This window comes from Stylophora pistillata, chromosome 6 (genome assembly GCF_964205215.1).
Source record: "Stylophora pistillata chromosome 6, jaStyPist1.2, whole genome shotgun sequence".
NCBI lineage: Eukaryota > Metazoa > Cnidaria > Anthozoa > Scleractinia > Pocilloporidae > Stylophora > Stylophora pistillata.
Genome location: NC_142524.1, coordinates 1,170,072 through 1,191,221, shown reverse-complemented (window position 1 = coordinate 1,191,221; position 21,150 = coordinate 1,170,072). Strand labels below are relative to the sequence as shown.

General features: G+C 37.8%; 1 protein-coding gene across 1 annotated transcript in view; it reads right to left on the bottom strand.

The window, feature by feature from the left end:
- The window catches only part of LOC148727651 (uncharacterized), a 31,565-nt gene extending 10,766 nt beyond the window's left edge, over window positions 1-20,799 (bottom strand). Inside the window, exons 1-23 of the mRNA XM_088762730.1 lie at window positions 20,648-20,799; window positions 15,311-15,475; window positions 11,962-12,015; window positions 11,759-11,815; window positions 10,796-11,035; window positions 9,981-10,140; window positions 9,588-9,701; window positions 8,692-8,780; window positions 6,952-7,008; window positions 6,756-6,816; window positions 6,224-6,268; window positions 5,862-6,031; window positions 5,524-5,577; window positions 5,093-5,159; window positions 4,677-4,858; window positions 4,257-4,313; window positions 3,872-3,935; window positions 3,382-3,584; window positions 3,061-3,117; window positions 2,781-2,847; window positions 1,645-1,859; window positions 1,328-1,384; window positions 648-723 (exon numbers count right to left, since the gene is read on the bottom strand). Coding sequence (XP_088618856.1) covers window positions 648-723; window positions 1,328-1,384; window positions 1,645-1,859; window positions 2,781-2,847; window positions 3,061-3,117; window positions 3,382-3,584; window positions 3,872-3,935; window positions 4,257-4,313; window positions 4,677-4,858; window positions 5,093-5,159; window positions 5,524-5,577; window positions 5,862-6,031; window positions 6,224-6,268; window positions 6,756-6,816; window positions 6,952-7,008; window positions 8,692-8,780; window positions 9,588-9,701; window positions 9,981-10,140; window positions 10,796-11,035; window positions 11,759-11,815; window positions 11,962-12,015; window positions 15,311-15,466 — 2,302 coding nt within the window. The 5' untranslated portion in view covers window positions 15,467-15,475; window positions 20,648-20,799. The remainder of the gene's footprint in view (window positions 1-647; window positions 724-1,327; window positions 1,385-1,644; window positions 1,860-2,780; window positions 2,848-3,060; window positions 3,118-3,381; window positions 3,585-3,871; window positions 3,936-4,256; window positions 4,314-4,676; window positions 4,859-5,092; window positions 5,160-5,523; window positions 5,578-5,861; window positions 6,032-6,223; window positions 6,269-6,755; window positions 6,817-6,951; window positions 7,009-8,691; window positions 8,781-9,587; window positions 9,702-9,980; window positions 10,141-10,795; window positions 11,036-11,758; window positions 11,816-11,961; window positions 12,016-15,310; window positions 15,476-20,647) is intronic.
- Window positions 20,800-21,150: the final 351 nt, after the last annotated feature.

The following is a 21,150-nucleotide window of genomic DNA, read 5'->3' as shown; positions in this document are numbered from 1 at the left end:
CAGCGTCGATCATTTATCATCCTTAGAAGAAAATATTCTGATCTTTACGTTTAACTATAAAATTGCTTTGGCTTACATTGTGCGCTTAAAAGGAGCGTTAAATTAAACATGAGTTGATTCCACGCGAGGGTTTTACCTGGAAAAATGCCTGCACACGAGAGACACCGACATTACCGCGTGTCCCTTTCTGGAAAACATTCGTGTTATGACAAGAAAGGTCAGCTTAAGGGTTTTGGGTTACCCAAACTATGTAATTTTGACGCCGAAAAGTGCCAAAAAGTAATTACAGAAACTTCATCCGCAACACCTTGAACGTGCTGTGGGCGCGAACTGAGATCTTCTCTTACAGTTAATAATTGCCAGGCGGAACTCAGATCCGGCTAAGCCTAATTTGCATAAATTTTTTTGGTGGGCAAAGCTCGTCATGCATTCTAAAAATTTCTAGAAACTTATATTTATGGTCATTATCCGCAACAGTTGGCAATCGATAAAAGAATTACAGTTAAATCCAACCATGTTACTGAGTTTACTTTGGGGTTTAGCCAATATCAATTAGGAAGAAGCATCTATTCTGTCACATGTTTCATCGGGTAATCCAATAACATTAGAGGCTGGGCTCGAAAGGAACTGTGGTGTTTTTATCTTACCTGGCCTAGGTAAAGAAGTAATCAATATCCTGTCTTCTTGTCCCATGATATCTGACACTTCAAAAACTGGAATAACCTGTTTACAACATACGAGGAAAACGACGAATAGCGAACGTCTTATTGTTTAAATGAATAAATAAATAGGGTGGATGGACTAGATTCAAGCAGAGCTCTTAATCTACTGTTTTCCGAAATTGTATTTCTCGAAATTGAAATGAGTGATGGCGGGGGCCCGTTTCTCGAAAGCCTCGGTAATTTAAAAGGCCCATAAAGCTGTCCTGTTTTCATTCAAGATGGGAATCTCAAACTCTTTTTAAAATAACACAATAAAACTACCAGCTAAAGAAACAAAATGGACTGGTTTGGATGCTAGAGCCTGCTTTTCTATCCTTAAAATTGTTGCTTTAATATACAACAGGGCTTTAATTTGCAATTGGGTCCGTTAAGTTACCTGAACTTTCGAGAAACTGCAGTGGGTTGCAGTGGTGTTAGGCAAGCACTTTACCAGTGTGTCATCCCTGCACATCTGTTATTGTTGAAATAGTTTAATCAATTGCAAACTTAAAATCCTTCCTATAAACTATTTTTTTGTTTTGGTCGGATCATCTTGACTTTAATTTTGTCTGTTTATTATCCAGTCTTTCTAGAAAGATCTCCTATAATTAAGATTCGAAAATTACCTTAAACTCAAATCTTTCATCCATCTGGATTCCGTCGATTGTGACGTTATTAGATTCCTGTAATAATTAAGTAAATTGCAGTTTAGCGCTGGGAAATTGTCAACAACCATAACTTTGCCCCTCGTTTTGAACTATCTGTTATACTCTGTTTGATATTGGTTTCACAGCTGAAGAACAAACTGTAGGCACATTTTGAAAAGATGTATATACTAACGTAAGTAGATAAATGTATTTCTGAATTCCATAATTTATAGTATATATAATAAGGGTATAGATGAACTGAAGAACAAATGAACAGTTTCAGGAGCTTCACTGACCGTGGTAAGGTCGGTGTTGAGGTCAATAGCTCTCCTCTTTTTCTTCCCAACTGTTTCCGATGAGGTATTACTTATCCTGTATCTGTAATATTGAACTACGCTGTGGTTGAACAGCGGTTTCTGCCAAAACACTGTCGTGCGGAATGATTCACCAGAGCTGGGCAACAGTTCATTATGTCTCAGTCCAACAACTTTCACCAGATCTGTTCTTGGTCCTGAATGTAATCAAACGATGAATTACTGATTGTATATATAAGATATGCTTGGTTTTCACATCATGGTCCAATCGTAATACCAATGTCGTAGTTTTTCTTGTGACTTTTTCGATACACTATTGTCTCATTGTGCTTTTTCCTTTCAAGAAGTCTCCGAATTACTAAACTAACGTCATATATGATTATCAATGTAGATAACAATGTAGAAGACGTCTGTTCATAGTTAGTCTTTTCAATGTATTTATCTCTGTTGCAGTATCCTGTGAGAGGATGTTTACAGAGCGTTTACACCTAACACTAACGAGTACTACGTATGATACACGATCCTCGCAGTAGATAGCGCTATTTAAGCAATAGCGAAAATCAGACCTGAAAAAAATCAGGCCTGTACGGGATTCGAACCACTGACCTCTGCGATACTAGTGCAGCGCTCTACCAATTGAGCTAACAAGCCAACTGGGAGCAGGCCGTTAAGTTCATTCGTGATAAACCCGTGAAAGTGATAAATCAGATACAATGAAATATATGAAGTTCATATATTTTGAACTGCGGTATTAGATACGTATGATACACGATCCTCGCAGTAGATAGCGCTATTTAAGCAATAGCGAAAATCATCATGATTTTCGCTATTGCTTAAATAGCGCTATCTACTGCGAGGATCGTGTATCATACGTATCTAATACCGCAGTTCAAAATATATGAACTTCATATATTTCATTGTAACTTACGAGTACTGTTACGGTAAAGCACTGGCGCTAATACCGACCTGTATTAACTTTTACCTTGGTCGTAAAAAAGTGTGGAGGAATGATTTCATGGGGTTTTTCTGAAGACGAATTTGTTGTTATCGTTTTTAAAGTCAGTCTGATTTCATAAATATAAGATGACACACTCACATACAAAATCTTAGTCTCTTACCAGGTGCAGTGCCCTCTGTTTTCTTACTTTTTCCTGTGATGTATTTGTCATTGTAAAAGGGGGTTACCTGCATATGAAAACAACCACAAAGTTATACAATCCTGAAGTTTATCCACTGAAAACTGACAGATGAATTAGTTTACTTTTGATATCCAATAATGGATGAGCGTAAAAAGAAATCTAAATAGAGTGCTGTTGAGATCTTTATTCATCCAGTGCTCTACCTCTGTTAATGCATGTTCCTTTCTTTTGCTTTCAAACAATGTGCAAAGTTAGTTACCTCGATGTTGACGAGTTGCCGTGGCAGTATTCCCGCTATTCTAATTGATGTTCTTTTCTGTAAGACATAAATTAATAATCATATGAGTAGTTATGTATATGAAAAAATTGAACGAATAAACGAATTATTGAAAAAGCAAGTGAATAAAAAAGAAACCGATTTTGTTTCAAATTGAGTTTCGTTAGAATGGCTGGTTCAAGGTGGGACATACTTTACACTTGATAGAGCTCGCTCAAAAAGATGACTAATAGGTTCTAGTGCCTGTACAATAACTGTTTTCAAACACCTCAAAGGTGTTTTTTTTGTGCTTTTAATACTTACCAAGTTGGTTTTCGTATAACTTCGAAACTCATCACGTGGATAACCAGAGAAATGGCATGACACGTTGTAATAAGTAACGTGCCTGTATTTGAAAGATGGTGGCTCCCACGAGACGTTCACGGCAAACGTGTTACACTGTTCACGTTCGACAAACTTTCCCACAGTATTGAGATTCTGTACCATGAGTTCGCCTTCAGAAGGCACTAGAGGGATACAAACAAGGCATGTATGATCATAATCATCATCATCAACATTATCATCACCATCAACATTATTTGATTAAAGAACAGTGGTCTGATGTTTCGCGCGCTGAAGGTCGGCCAGAAACTCGCAACCCTGACAAGGCGTTTATTGTAGCTGAGTTCCCGAGAGATACATCCCGAGGGGATGCAAAGCGAGGTGAAATGCGAGCTGGTTTCTTTTTCTATTTTTTGCCGAAGTCGGATTTTCCCCTTTCTACAAAAAGTAATCACCGCTGTGAGTTACTAACCAGGTGCACTAGAGGTCTCAGTGGTGCTTTTTCCTTCAATCCCGTTGATAAAATGTGGTGTAACCTGTAAGTAAAATCAAATAAGGAAACCTTATTCTTAAAAACTAGGTATAACGTGTGGAATAGTCTATTTTTTTGGTGTGTGTATATTTTTGCTTCGATTCATTTTAGAAATTGCCCCAAAGAGCTGGTAGCAATGTATTACCAAGGAAGAGTGTAACTAATTTTATTATTATTAAAACAAAAATCATGAATTGGAAAGTAAAGAATCAAGAAAGGTATACAACATAGAGAAAAACTGGTCGTAAGTCAGATCATGACGTTTGATAATGAAACAGCTATGAAAGGTGACAATTCTGGGAACCTTTTAAAAAGCAATACTTACACTAACTGTTACTGGCTCTCCATAAGAGATGCCGTAAATGATTAAATAGGTCCTGTCCTAAAGAAAATAAGAAATTTACAAGTGTTAAGTTCGAGATTGTAGGGTATAATTAAGTAAAACATCATGTAATAAACTAAAGTCAATTTTACCGGTAATTCATAACGTTACAGTCGATCGGATATTGCAAGAGAAAATAAGGCACAGCGTAAGGACAGCAATTCATCTTAACATATTATGGATTGAATTTCATGGAATAATTCATTACTTAACATTAATTTGTTTTTGCCTCTAAATGCATGGTTACAGTGGAAAACTTGACGCTGAAGTATCTCGTTAAAGTTAAAGATAATTTCTCCTTATGGGCAAGTTTAAGAGAGGAAAAAACAACCATTTCTGCCAGTGATTTTGAAGGTTACCTACCGTTTTCGCTACATTTTCGTCTCCGTGGTCTATTTTAGATGAGACAGTGTAAGATAAAACTTGGCTGTAATTGAAGAGAGGCTTTTTCCAGGAAACCTCTAAACCGAACTGACCAGTCTGAGGTAGCAAGACGAAACTTTCCAAGACCAAGGTTTGCACTTTAATCTGGGACGGATCAGGGTCTTTTTAACAAAAATTAATCCATGATTAATTAAAAATTAAGCAAAAATATTTTATCTAAATGAACACTCCAAATGAAAAAGATAGTGAAAAAAGCGATGACCTTTTAGTAACTCAGTGAGTTAAGATTGAGGTTTAAGAAGGTGTTGGCGGTCATTTTTTATTCACAAGTCCGCGAACGTGTCATTATCGGGAAAATTGTTTGAGCTGACAGTAACAAGTATTCATTTTCTTACCTGGAGTAGATATTAAGATAGTGTTATCAGCACTTGGTGGGGCATCATCCTTAAAAATAGTCCAAACCTGAAGGGTTGAAAACAAAAGAATTTCTTGTTACCATTGTCAAGACAAGCAAGTTTTGCAAGTTTGGATATTTGCATATTTTTAGGATTGTTTTTATTAATTGTTTTTAATTCGAAAAAATGCATTCCCAGGGAACAAAAAATCCCGCCACTGATTCACTTCGTATTCGAATAAACTCCATCAGTCAATCAGCAAATCATCCAATCTGCTGTGTCGTTCCCCTTGCAATAAACTGAAAACTTTGTCAAATAGTATCTTTCGTTATGCTGCGGGAACAGAAAGTCTAAAGATTACATAGGAAACTCACTCTCTTAGCTTGCGCAAAAAATAATAATAAAAAAAGGGCTAGGAGAGGAATCCTTACCGTTATGTTAAAACTTTGACCATGTGGTAATGACTTGATTGAATATGACGTTTCCTTGAAAGAGGTGGAGAAATAATATATCAGTGTTAGAGTTTTATAAAAAGCTATTTTAACCACATTTTCCAAGAGTATCCCATCGCTTTGGTTACCCTTCCCCACTCTTCTCCTCCCTTTGAAGATAGTTGGTGATGAGTTCGTTCATTAACTATCAGCAGACTTAAGCTTGCGGAATATCTAATTTTCTTCCAGTTCTGGTGATGGTTCAACATCTAGCTAGCGCGCTTCTTCTGCCCCTTTAGTTGACACATCCTCACAATTACTTTCCTGTATGTACTTACAGTAGTGTGATCATATCCGGAGATAAAGTAGTGCTCTACTGTCTTGTGGGGATACAGAGGAGGAAGCCATGTCAACTTCGCAGTGAATCTAAAGCCGTCTTCAATAGCAATCAGACTGTAGCTGAGGTTACGAACTTGTCTATCCTTTTCTGGTGATCCGGGAGGATCGACTGTAAAGTAAAGACATTACGGCAGTGAAAATTGGGTATGCAACACAACATGAAAAATAAATGAAAACTTTTGAACGTACAAATCATGTAAGCTGTTGGCGTTCAATCAAATGAAGAAGGAATCACAGGTGCTCTCTTAATGAGCATTCAGCAATGATACAAAGTAATAGTTATTCTAAAAGTTTTTCTTACATTCGTAGCAGAGGTCTGTGGGATAACCGGTGATATTCGCACAACCTGTTCGGTTACAATATAGAAATCAATAGTTTTATGTTACTTTGGAGGTGTGCATCCATGACGTCACCCCATACGATTAAGGAATTGGATCAATGAGAGTCAAAAGTAGCAAATTCACGACGTACATGTATATGAGATGTTGAGGTGGGATCAGCAGGTGAAGTTTTGTGTGCTATGCTTGCTACCCCATAATTGGAATATTCCGGCTGTCTTCTCTTTGCCACGCTGTTATTCGTTAGAAGGAATTCGTGGAAGGAGTCTTATTTTCTACGAAACCAATTACAAGCCATCTGAAAAGTGTTTGCCACTCCACAGTAATATGCGCTTTAGTGGAACCCCTAGACTGTGCAATGGCGTTTATACAAGTCCTTTGGTTACTCCTGGTCACAGGTTTAATGTTTAATCAGCTTCGACAACTACTTATGCTCCCAAGTGAAGTGAATCAGGCCACAGTATGAGATCGATATTATAAATAATGTATTCTTACCGGGGTACTCAAAAGTTATACTTGTTGCATTGCTCTGTATACATTGTGACATTGCATAGACCTGCAATCAAAAACATATAGGGAACTGTTACCCAATATTTGCATAATGCTTGGTTTGATATTTTAGGTTATCAGCTGTGGTATTCGTCTGTGCGTAGATATGTACATGAAACAACACCACATCAACATTTCCTACCTTTAAAGTATTACTGCATTTCTTTAACTTTTCACTAAGAGTCATGGGGTCAGCCGACTAAAAAGATAGAAAACTGATGAAATCAAATAAAGTACGTAGGGACAGAGGGATAAAAGTTCTTCTGTCTCCTACGAATATAGTTTTCCGCTGAGAGTTTCTTGCTAGTCACTATTCAGATCGAGAACTGTTTTATAACGGACCTCAATACACCTCAGTTTGAAGCTGTGTACTTTTAAACTTATGTTGCTATATCTGACCAAGACAAGATAGCTTGCAATACAGTCCAGCTTTTTCTAGGTGGTTGCAGCTCAATACAAATTAATAAAACGTTCCTGAGCTCATAGTCTCAGGTTGGGCGTTGGTTAGCATGTTTTTTAAGAGCGTGTCCACGAGAAAACCGGGCGAGGGGCGAGAAACCTGAAACCATCGATTTAGCTCAAACTTGGCACAAATGCTAAGTATCATGAGTTCACAAATGTGTGAAAATAATAGGACAAAATATTTAACTCCCTGGAAGATATTGGGTCCCCCCGGGAAAACCCCCATTTCTTGGATGTTTTGCATGATTAGTTAGCTAACTTTGCTTTGCTGCTGTGACAAACTGGAAATCTATCTACAATTTCAATCAACTGGTTGTTTTTCATATCTATCAGACTTCTAGAAAATTGAATTTCTTTAACTTTTTCATGTCATTTCTTCCCTAACCTCTCGCGTAAGTAAAGACGACTTTTACTGGTTTTGACTAAGTCCAAAAATAAGGGTGTTTTAAGGCCCAATATCTCCGATGAGCAACCAATTCTGATCATTATTATCCAACTACACCTAGACGAGTACAAATAACGCCATAGACGAGTAGAAATATCATGCGGTATTATTACTTGTCTATTGTAGAGTACCGGTTAAACAGGTTTTCTCGCATAGCGCAAGCGAAAAATCGGATTGTAGTTACGAAAAAAAAGAACAAATGGCGGACAATTTGAATCATATTTCCGACGACGAAGAGTCAGAATGGCTGGCATATATAGATCCAAGTTCATTAGATGAATCAAAAGAAGAAAAACAGGTTGACGACCAGAAAATTTCTACATTTAATGAAGAAAATAGAAACAGCAGCACAACAACGCGCCAATTCCGTTCCGCTTCACATACTTCTGTCACGCACTCCCCGTAAATAGATATCCGCGAAATTCGCCCGCACTGAAATAAGAGTTTGGCGTGTTGGATAATATATAATTTATTAGACGTTTTTTGTGACGAGCCCGTAGGGCGAGTCAAAATACAAATAACGAGTAAAAATACTCAGCGATACTACACAACAAAACGTCTAATAAGATATAGTTCTTCCTATATGGGCAGTGAAAGCCATGACTGGACTTCCAAAATAAGTAATAAAGTTTTTGGGCAATTTATTTCATAGCCCGTGCTGGCGTGAAATTTACATCTACCTTCCCCTTTTTAATCTCTATCATCAAAATTCCGTACACTACATCTTTGTTTTATTAGCTTAAAATAACTCGAATTGAATTGTTTTATAGCGGACCTCTATATACTTCAGTTTGGAGCTGCGTACCTTTAAGTGTTTCTGCTATATCTATCCTAAGAAAAGTGAGCTTGCCACAGGGTCCACCTTGTTCTAATATCTGGGTCCATTTTCAGCCTGAACATTCTTGGAGAAAGGTTCTTAGAATTGAGTAGGGAAAAGTGCGCATGCATTCTCAGCTGAACTGGTTCTTCACTTACCTTCGTCCACTGTACTCTCCTGTTATCGCTGTTGTCCGACAAGCATTCTTGTTCCCACACCATGAAGTGGTCGGAAATTAGTTCTTGTTCTGTCTCGTCGAAGAAAAAAATTAATAAATAACTAGTTAAAAGTATTGTGATTTCAACAGAAAAGTAGCGCAACCAGTACTTGACCTTTCTGCAGTCAGCCACATCAGCTAGGTCCAATCTTTATATCTGTTTGCTGGGTGTCGGTTTTCTTTCCAGTTTAAACAAGGGAAATCTTTTCATCCACATCATACTGTTTGTATGTTTTCATCCGAAACTGCACACCTGCTTTTTTTTTTTATTACCTTGATACCTACCTTCCGTTTATCAAAAATGAGGGTATGGATAGATAGAATAGGTTGGGGGGGGGGGGGGGGTGAGTACGAAAGGTGGTTGTCGGTTTGAATTTAGTACTCCAGCCGTTCCTCAGCTATCAATTTAGTTTCAAGCCATTTGTCAGCTGCTATCAGAGTGATCGACTTGTGGCAATTAAAAAGAAAAATAATTATTTCATACTGAACTCTTATTTAGCTTAAAGGCATGCACAATAAGTGTAAAAAACATCAATATTTTGTAAATTGGTTTGCAATTTACTGTCGGAATCATTTTGAGGTGCTTTCCTCGACACTAGAGTCTAGAGTCTGTGCTTGCTGCCCCTTAACCAACCATATAGCTAATTCAAAGTGAATTTACCCTTAAATTAAAGGTTGAATAATGGATCGCAAGAAAATGGTATAACGCGGGAAAATATTCGACCGCAGTAAGTTAGAGGTACATTTATACTAATTTCCAAACACTCATACTAATTTCCAAACTATATTTCTGCCTGTCTGTTACATCACGTAATTGCATTTGATACATGCACATACGCTTTGACTGAGTCCAATTGGCCTTCAACTTTATTCTGCTGCTTGGATATTGGTTACTGTCATAGAGAAGAGTTATCAATGCCAGGTCGCTGACTGGAGCAGGCTGTGGTAGGGCTAAAATGAATGAATATATGGCGATAATGTAAAATTAGCTTGTCAACATTCACTCTTTATTTACAAATAGTGGGAGGAAAGGTGTTCTACATTTGCTCTACATGATGGAAAAGCGTACCCGCCCATGTCGAATAGATAGGAGTTCTTAACGTGGCTTAAGTGTTTTCTATGATAGCGGTGTACCGCGCGTATGCGGAGATCCATAAGAAGGGATAGTTATCCTCAAGAGGAGATTGATGAAGATCCGAAAGAGTTGACATATGTATCAAAGCTACTTACATATGTTATTCGTCTCTTCTCCAATACTGATTGATGAATTTTCTGTAACGACCGCAACCTTGAATTTGAAGAAAATCCCTTGAAATGTTTGGCGGAAATTTGCGCGGAGCCGACAACACAACTCTACAGTACGAAGAGTGGCGGGAGGGCTTGTTAACACCTGGAAAAATGAGACAAAATGAGACAAAGTGAGACAAACTTTTTCCATTCAATCTGAGCTTAATATGGCTTAAATCCTACTTAATTTGGGTAAAAACTATGTTAAGCCTGAAAAAACTAGAAGGGAAAGTGGCAAAGTGACAGACTAACTAAACGGTGTAGTTGAGTGAATAAATGAATGAATGGATAAACAAACCCGCGAAAGAACGAACGAATGAATGGAAGTATAAATGAATGAATTAATGAAAGGGGGAATGTATGAATTGATGAGTGGATGAATGGAAATTAAGGTGAGCGATCATGGGAGACAGTTCTCCGTAGCCTTCGTTGCGATAGCTTTTGAGGCTTCAGTTACTATGGGGATGGAAAATACCGAACTGCAGCGCGACGTTGGCCATCCCTTTTTCCTAATATGTACGACTCACTTCCTTTATGAAAGCAGACGTTAAGTGATTTTACAGTTTGCCACAGCTTTCTTAAAGATTACTAGTTCGCATAAAAAACAGACTTGGCTGCAGGGGAATTTAAGAGGCTAAAGTTTAATCGAATATTATTTTATCTCGTCTGGTTCCAACGTTTCTTGATGCTTACCGCGGCAACGACTCGCAACAATACAGAACCTTTGGTTTAAAGGGTTCAGGAAGGTAAATACGTACATTTCTAAAAGTATGCGGTAAAGTTTGATCGCCTACTATGTCCATTGTAATTAAGTACACAGGAGTACCACTGGCATTCTGCACAGGATCCCACTGTAGTGATAAAGAAGTGAGGCTCTTATTTGTTACTCTTGGTATGCTCGGTGTGGGAATCTTAGACTCGTCACCATCTTGTATTGAGGCGAAGCGGTTCAACTGCTCCAAAAATTTACAGCTCGACTCACAGCTGCTTGAGTTTCCCTGAAAAGGTATTTGAATTGATATACTATAAATGTTTGGATTGGCTACAGATAATGATTCTTGTAACAGTACAGACAACTGCTGCTTATTTGCTTATTTAGGAAAAACATTCCCTCGAGATATTTTTGCAAGTTCACAGCAAGCCACCTCTATCTTGCGAAGTTGTACTTTGAGGAGGGAGTAATATAAAATATCTCCTACCGAACTGATGACAAATTTCGCCTTAAAACAGCTAGGGACCAAAAAGCATTGCTTTTATTCAGTGAGTGTTAACGTCTCAATCAACGCAAGAAATTGCTTCAAAATATAGTATTGGATTATGTAAGCTAGCTATCGTTGCTTTGTTATGCAGTAGTAGATACGGCTGCTGGATCGAATCTAGTTTTTTAATTGTACATATATGGCTAAACTAACGCTGATGTCTTTGAATGGTAAAATATGCCACCGTAAGTTATTCCTAAGAATTTGATAGGCTTCTTAAATTCGCCTACACCACGTGTGTTACTTCGAATATGGCGAGAACTGGCTGGTCTAGAAAGACTTAAAATTGATTCCAATCAAGACTGTAGACTGGACCACTATGGTGCAAGTGCTCTTTCTAACTCTTACTCAATAACGGCAATATATTGAGAGGAAACGAAACAGTAAGTTAATTTACTTGACATTGATGCAGCTACAAGACCTTTGCTTTAAAAATTGAACATAGCCAGGGTTCATACTTACACAATTTTGTAGGCATTGTGATTCGGAGCGAAATACAACCTTACATGGTCCCAAACACTAAAGAAAAGGTAAAGATTATAAAAAATACTGACGATCAAACAGATTTGTCAAAATCATCGTCATTTTTATCATTGTCATTCTATCTTCATCGTGACGTTATCGTGACCTAGTGTGACAGGAAGAAAGTGTGTCAATTGACTTACCTTGGTGCAAGATGTGCTTCCACAAATTTTCTCTGAAGCATTATGAACTGCATACTGTAATTTGAACAGACAAAGAATGATCAATTGGTACGTTTTCGTTATGAAGATCGATAACCTTGAGATTGTGAACATCATCCTGGTATACTCATATTGAAGATCCTCCACATGTGCCCTAAAATAACAGAAAGTTCCTTTATTGCATCGGTAATTAACCATATGTATTTGTACCTGTACGTTACGGCAGAATCACCGCTGCCTCTGCCGATTCATGCCATAACAGGGATTGAAAACATCATTCATGACCTTAAAATGCAAGTTTGTCACTTTACAACTTTTACTACGCCAAAGGATTTTGTTCAGTTGCAAAGCCTTTGTGATATGTTTTTGACCTTTTCCGCCTAGTCTCCTTGATTTTATTTTCTTTCTTTCTTCGCCATTTTTATTTTTTAAATCCTGATATTAGCCGAAAGTTTTTCTTTTTAATTTTTTCCTCTGAGGAAGTCAGTCTTTGAGACGTACACTAATGACGTCATGATAAATACACCGATTTTTCTAAGGAAGTTTCGCGAAATAGGTCATTTATTATATTGAGCAAGATTCCATACAGCTTTGCGCAAGGGACGATAATCGACCCTATGACTCTACATCGACCCTAGTTTGTGCCATATCCCAGTAAAGATACATTATTGCAACAGCTTGCTCTCTGAATTCCCTCTGATGCAAGGTGGCAGATAGCAAAGATGTCAAAATGCGGCATATCAAACTGTTTCCCCACTGCGATGGACATTTGTTTTTGTCGGTTCCAGCCTGGCGCGGCCGCTAACCCAGATGCCCTCCTGACCAAATTTTCAAAATGGCGGACAAGCCAAAGAGAGAGATAAGAGAACCAAAGCGATTCTGCAACGAATACTCAGCATACACCTCTGTTAAAAAGGTCACTTCACAGAGAAAAGATACAAAATTGTATGATATTGAAGTCACGGAGGTTGACAAATCCAACAAGAGACTGAAAATTCACTACATTGGCTACAGTACACACTTCGATGAGTGGAGACCCTTCGGGGTTCTGTCCTCGTGTACCGGTTCACAAGAGCCAATACAAAAGACCAAACAATACACAATAGCTAACCGATAACTCCTAAACAAAGAAAGAACAATGGTAATTCCCTTGTGAACCGGTACACCAGGACAGAACCCCCTTCGGGGACGGTGAAGCATCTGAATATTTTCCTTCGAAATTGTATATATTAGTAGGCTGCAAGGAAAATTTTAATGGACAACGTTTAGGGTAAAAACAGCAATCTAACCTGAAAAGAATGTATTTATTCGACTCTTTCGGAAAATAACTTTACAAGTCTTACTTGTTTATCTCGTAAGTAAACGATAGTGAAGCGCTTTCCGAGCTACCCGATTCTTCTCCCACTGCTTTCACGCTTATAAAACAGGAAACGAGCAAAAGGAGGAAGGTGTGGCTGTTTTGACTAGCCATTTGACGAGGTTCAATCTGCTCCTTGTTCTACAATTTACATATCAAAAAAAAAGGAAATTTGTTCCTCTCTTTGATTTTGGCGGTACATTTTCAATTTGCGCTTGCGTAAGAGAGAAATCGCCCAAGACTCCTTGCTCGGTCTTGTTTTGACCACGAACGCCTTCTTAATTTTGACGGACCCGCTCGGGAAAAGGTGAAAATGACGAGGGAAAAAGTTTACTTTGTAGTACGAAAATACACAAAATGGAGAGCAATGATAGTATAGTTCAATATTTCGGTGGTACATTGTTAACTTTTAATACAGAGAGTCGGCAAGATGATATAACATCCAAAAATCGCACTCGATTTGAGTGGGCCGATGAAGTGGGCGTGGTCACGAAATTCAGTAAGAGACTATTTGTACCCCGTGAGTTTGATATGTGCAAGATATATCAACAAGTTTATCAAAGTAGTCCAAGTTTATCTGTATCATAAGTTTGCAATTACATGTTTTATTACATCCATTTTGAAATCAGTGGTGGTCCCTGTAATCTGATTCGCTCTAATTATTGCGATTTATTCCCGAATCGCACCATTTTTTGCTCTAAATCGCATCATTTTACGCTTGACTGAGTTTTTGACACATAACATCAGTCTTTCTGTTTTGCATACAAAATAAGATGTAAAAGCGCTTCCGGTTCCACTTATTATTTAAAAACGGGCTCAGTACTGTATCAGTAATTGATTAAGTCCTGTATTTGGGCAATTTTAAAATGGATATAATAAAGTGGTAATTGAACCTCGTGTCGGGCAATTTTGGTCTGAAATCATACTAATGATTTGATTTTGAAATCACGCGTATGATTTCAGCCCAAATTGCATTCTACTGAGTTCAATTACCATTATAAATTTTAATACAATGGAGCCGTTGCTTTTTCTCGCATGACTTTGGCCCTAGACTAAAATCCATTAATTTCTTTTTAGGAAAAACACTGTTTGATAGCCATGCAAAGTGTAACCAATTGAGTTAACCGACGCCCGGTTAGCTCAAATGGTTATATTTTTAGAGCGCTGGATTGTGTTGTGTGTGAGGTCCAGGGTTCGAGCCCCGGCCGGACCAATACTCATGGTCTTAAAATAACTGAGGAGAATTTGATACCTTTCTATAATATCAAGAAATGAATAGATATTCTAATCTTCTCGGATAAGGACGAATAAACCGTAGGCCTCGTCTCCTGCAGGGTTAGGGGTAAGAGAAGTTAATATCCCACGCACGAGACTACTGTGTGGTGGATGTCCTTCCCTGGGGTGCGATGGGTGGGTTGCTGCATTACGTTTCATACATGAGCTTCTGGCCAGGGCAATCTGGGTAACCATGCCTCACGTAAAGACAATAAACTTGATCGAAAAATTTGAAAATAAGGTATATTATTAACGACGTTAAAATGTTGGGAGAGGAGAATAAAAGGATAAACAACTGATGGAAGTATACTTTGTATGTCACGCTCTGCCAGCAAACGAGAAACCGTTATCATGCACAGCGCAAGAGATCGTCCTCTAAGATATAAATTATGATCTTGGGTGCATGAGTTAGGGTTAGGGTTACTTAGGGCTAGAGTTATATGATAGAAACGATGCTTAAAAGGAAAGTTTGGTAGGGGGTCCTAATATGCGAAATGGGATCCATATCCGCAGGCGGATTTGGACCGTGGGGTTAGGGTTAGGGTTAGGGTTAACTTAACTCAATGGCACTTAATCGTTATCTGTTTCATGAAATGGACAACAGACCCCAACATCGTGGCAAACTTGTCTGGTTTTTATGTATCATCGAATTTAACATAAAGAATCATAATTATTCTTCGAATTTTAACCTAAACTCACTTGGGTGTAGCAGTTTGCAGTACAACGGGCTTCTTTTACAATGTTGTCATAAGAATAGGAATTTTCTTGGACATCCAAGCAACTTATAGCAAAGGAATTCAGGAAGAAGAATCTGACGAGGTGACCATTGTGTAGAGTGGGAACTGTGAACGCCATCTTACTCGTCTGAAAAAAGAAATTTATAGCTGTTAAGTCTAACATCGCCGAGATATTCTGCACAGAAGCAACTTTTGAAATAAAAGGGAAATTATTAAGGATCGTCCACGCATTTGCTTTTAAAACGATTAGGCATGAGACAAACATAACAGGGGTATTGATGGGTAGGTTCAATGACGTAAGTCAGAGGAATTTAATCCAGAGATATGGCCACAAAACGGTGAAAGTAGATTTCAAATGATAACCAGGAGCAAAGAGGCCAAAAGTGACCGAATTGTTTTGACCTCATTTGAAAAATGACGAAAGAAATCAGCTGATGCTATCCAAATGATTCATGAGGTGTCTCAGACAATTTCCGATACCCATCCATAATCCATGCTTATTTAAGAGTAACTGTAAGAAGACCTTGTCTTTATGAAGAGCATCAGGATAACGGCACTTATTCGATATTTGGTGCGTGAACCATGCATTAGCTGACTCTGAATTTCACGGCAAAATGCAATGGACAGCATATTTGTTTTTTTCAACTCTTTATCAAATAAAAGCTTTTAATCATCCTTCTATCAACGAAACAGTTCTTGGAAGAGGCGTTTCTAAGGTTTTATAATTGCTCGTACCTAAACATTTTCATTGGATAAGTCAATCGAAATAGAACTCCTCTATCTATATCAATCAGTAGAGAAACACACCCATAATCTTACTTCTATATGTTTTAGTATAAACTAATTGCGATTTTGAGACGGCAATACCACATTATATTGACGGCTTGTTGGGAGAAAATATATTCCGTATTGGGCTCCGTCGCTTCGCGACTCTGTCCAATATGGAAAATATTTTCTCCCAACTAGCCGTCAATATAATGTGGTATTGCCGTCTCAAAATCGCAATTAGTTTTGTATCGCGATCCATCATCTATAAGGATAAACAAAACTGTAAAATATCAACCCGCGCCTGATCGAAATATCAATTCTTTTTAGCTGCGAAACGTATCCATGGTAACACTAATATCGCACGCAAATAACTTTGTCGCGGGTAATTTGAAATTCCCCGCAAGTTTATAGTTATATAAATGGGTTGATTGAAACCGAAAAGTGTCGAAAATTACACAGGAATGGAGTCCGGAGAGCCATTTGGTGATGAAATACCAATTTTTGATATTTGTGGGACTGTTTTAATGAGTTATTTAAGGACATCGGTGTACTAGACGTCGATGCGAAAACTGAAACAGCCGCCTCGAGGGAAAATAGTTGTGGAAAAATAATAACACTTTGAATTCTTGCCAGTATAACATTTATTTTCCAACTGGCAAGTGACTTTGTCACATTATTACAATGTTTATGACTGTAAAAGTCGAATTTTCAATAAATACTGTTGAACTTGAAGAGAAATATTTGTACAATCATTTGAATGCGGGGGTAACTTTTTTGTGTACCTCAGCAACCCAATTTAGTGCAACGACGTCAATTTCAAAATTAGAACCAATCATAGGCCGCAAAAGTGAGACGGCAATACCACGAAATATTGACGGCTCGCGCATAGCCAAAATCATAAGAAGATCGGGATACTGTTTTAAACCCATTTAAGCCTTAATGTTATGGAATAGGTTGTTGTTTATCGTGGTGACTGGATGATGACGGACTGCGGCACTGCATTATGTATCATGGTGGTCTGTTGTGATTGGTGCAATTCGATCCGGCTATTGTTATTGGTACACAAGGAAAGTGAAAGAGGCAATTCACGTAAGACTCAACTCAAATAACATAAACAGGGATAACGTAGCCTAAATACCATGGCTGGTCAACCCAATAGATCCCGCCGACCCAAACAAACAAATTACTATTGTTCCCACGTACTATTGGCTGGTCAGACCAAAAGATCCCGCTGACCCAAAAAAGCAAAATGGCGTAGTCTAAAAGATACCATGAACATGCGGCAAAGTCTACATCGGGGAAACAGGAAAACTCATGCAAGAAAGAATGAAAGAAAACGACAGGGATATAAATAGTTGGTATAATCGCCAGGCTTAGACATCATGTACTTTTAAATACCCTTCTTCAAATTTACCGTTCGCTGATTTTTCCCTACACGCTCTACGGTATAGCTGCTTGGGGCCAGGCAGCTCAGAGTGATTTAAAAAAAAATTCTCACCTTACAAAAGCGTGCACTCCGATTGATTTTCTTCTCCAGCAAAATATCTCATGCTATCCCTCTTTTTATAACCTCGAATATCCTACCAATTAATAGGCTATATTTTGAAACCATTTCTGCCATAATGCATGACGTTTCTATAAGCTCTACACCTAGGAATATTCGCGAACTTTTTATTAATTCATCTGACGTCCATACATATAACACGCGTTTTTCCTCCACAGAGAATTTTTATGTACAGAAATCTAGATTGCATATGAAATTTAAGTCTTTCTCTGCGTTTGGTACGAGGTTATGGAACTGTCTAAACCCTGACTTGCGTAAGCTCACGAAAAGAGCATTTAAAAGGAAAATTCATAAGTTGCTTTTGATTATACTTGGGATTGAGGACTATTATGTTCACGCCCATTCACTAATATTGAAATTCAATACCAATGATTATCAAAAAATATAACTGTAGTAGTTCGCTCACAGCCGTGTATCAGAGTTCTCTCCTCTCTACTTTCCAGTCTGCTCTGCCTGTATTTGATTATCATGTCTTGTTTTAACTCACTAGTAATTTTATTGTATTTAATTTGTATGACAACTGTACGTATTTTTTAGCTTATAATGTAGTAAACTAATGCATGGCTTATAATCCCAATAATATTGTAGTAATGAAATCTCTTTAGTTTATTGTAAAATCTCCTTAGTTTATTGTGGTAATCAAACTTCTTTAGCTTGCAATGGGTAGTATTTACTTATTTATTTCTAATACCCGCCAAGACTAGCTAATGCTATATGCGGGTTGTGTAAATTTGTTTGTAATGCTCTGTAAAATTATAATAAACAACAGCAACGCACTCAGAATTCCGCGGTTTCAGAACATGCCAACGTAACCGGACACAAGCCGCTGTGGAACGAAGTTAAGCTTATTGATCGAGACAGTTATTGGTACACAAGGAAAGTGAAAGAGGCAATTCACGTAAGACTCAACCCAAATAACATAAACAGGGTTAACGGAGCCTAAATACCGGAAGCGTGGATGCCTACAATAAGAAAACGTCAAAACCAACGACGCGCGAAAAATCAGAAAGCGCCTGAGGAAACCATGGTACATGGAAGCAATAGCCGGATCAAAATGCACCATTTCACAACAGACTACCATGATACATAATGCTGTACCCAAACCAGTCGACCCCATCGCATGAAGAAGACTTGCAGTAAGCAGTCGAAACGTTGCGTTCTACGTCTAGTGACTTTGTCGTGAGACAACTGAACAAATTTATAATATCACATTTAAGCCTCTAACAAACGCAACCAGCCTTTTGAAGAATTACAATCGGCGTGATATGATATATCTATCCAGCGATGTGCTGCAACAAATACTCACTGAAAACAAATTACCTGCTTCAGGCGCAGCATTACCAATTTTCTGTGAATACAGATTATGAAAGAATTATGACGATACTAACAGAAGTGAGTATCAGTTATTATTTCCTCAAGGAGATGTGCTTTGGACCAAAAATCTTTTAAAACTCAAAGTAGATAGGGTAACAACGTGTGCTGGATAAACTTTTGATAAAATCAATAACACAGCAATTGTTGTTTTGGCCTCGAACTAGACATTTTCATATTCACTGGCGTTAAACGTGATTATTTAAATATCATGTTTTATGAATGAAAACTTTGATATTTTATACAAAAAAATTCCTTTCAGTAAAAAAAAAGGGGGCGAGAATTTATGTGTTTAAAAAAAATCCTTTCAGCGCCGCAAATTCACGCAAACCTTGATTTTATCCCGAAAGTTCGCCCTTTTAAGTTATTTTTCCACCATTTTATTTTAGGATCAACTAAATGCACCTGTTCCATGACATTTTATCAAGGACAAAGTAAACGCCGGCTAAAAAAGCTTGCACAGAGAATTCACGAGTAAATTTTTTATCTGACTCTTTATTTAATAAAAGACCTTGTGCGTGTGCTGAACTTTTAAGTTGCGTTGAAAACTGTGTCAAGCTATACTAAGTTCATTTGAAATCTATCTTACTTAAGGCGAATTAAAAGTCGAAGGTAATTTTACGTCTAAGTCCTATGTTAAGCAAGCGTTAACTAGTACTTCCTTAGTAGAATTAACGAGGTGCCATAAATGACAGCCTCCTATGGCAGCTGCGAAAATCATCAGCATCAGCATTATAAAAAAGGAAAATTGCAGGAACACTTCTTGAGAATTGTTATTCGCCTCTTGTTTATCGTAACGTCCGAAGAGAAATTAAAAGTCGCGATGTGAGAAATTTTCTTTGCCAAAAGAGGAAAAAGAAAAGGAATAGCTTTTTCGTGCAAGTTGAATTGAGATTATTTGCTGTACTCTGTAACCTACAAATGTTTGCTCCGGTTTTAATGCTTTCTTAGTAATAAAAGATGATATCTTGTTTCTTTATCTTTGGTTTATGTCGTTGGCTCATCGCATTTAGTTTTTTAACCGTTTTATTTTTGTGGCGTCAAATTTTTTTCGCCAGTTATCTACATTGGGTTTCATTTGATAACTACCATTCAGTAACGCAGTATTTGCTGCTCCAGTGTTTATTGTTAATTTTTTACATAAAAGAAAAAATTCATAAAATATGTGTCACCTTCAGTCTCACATTTTCTGTTTCTCAGCAGTGGTTAAGATTCAAAGGGGAATGACGCATACAAACTGCCCTTAATGCCCTATAATAATAGTAATAATGACAATAATAAAACCACAAACGAAAAACAATAACTGCAACAAACGAGGCCCTTCCTTGATAGTCAAGATTGGTTTTTCCGTTTCTCGTAGTTTGTGGTTTTTAGTTATAGTAAAGGATATTTAGCTTGACAGCATTGTAAGGAAGTCCGCGGGAAAATGTACGTGGTTTGGTGTTTTTAATAAGCTGGCTACACAGTAGATTTGAGTGTCTCTATGATAACTTTCTTCGACACAACTCGTGCGGAACAAAATTAAAAGATTAAAAAGCTTTAAATTTTTTCTACAGAAACCCATTGATAAAAATTTATCATTCAGCCTTGAAATACCTTGTACTGTTCACTGCTCGTTGACCTTGCTTCTCAATCAGACGCAAGAAAACACCCTTAATTATCGCCTCGCCACCTCACGTCCTCAATTATGCTAAGCTGTGCGTGGGTTTGTTCATTTCCGTGCGTAGGTTTGTTCTTTTCATGGCGCAATCTTGATAACGTCACTCTACTGGTTATGTTCGTATTTCCGATATATATAGGGATAAAAAATATTGAAAAATATACACCGCGACTATTTCTCATCAGATATCCTGATCCACACGTTCGTCGCAAATTATAACATGATGAACGTTGTACGCATGATCTAGTTGGTCAATTCAGTTTCCAAGCAGGTGGTTTATCGGGTCATAGAGCCCGCATGTAACTATTCATGTCATAGAAGCTTTCCGCGTGTTCTCCCAACATCCCAAGTGGCTTTTTACGGAATCTAAATGACATAGTCAGTGTCTATATGTTCCTGTTCGATACACAGAGCGGCTGATGAGATATGTAATGGACTG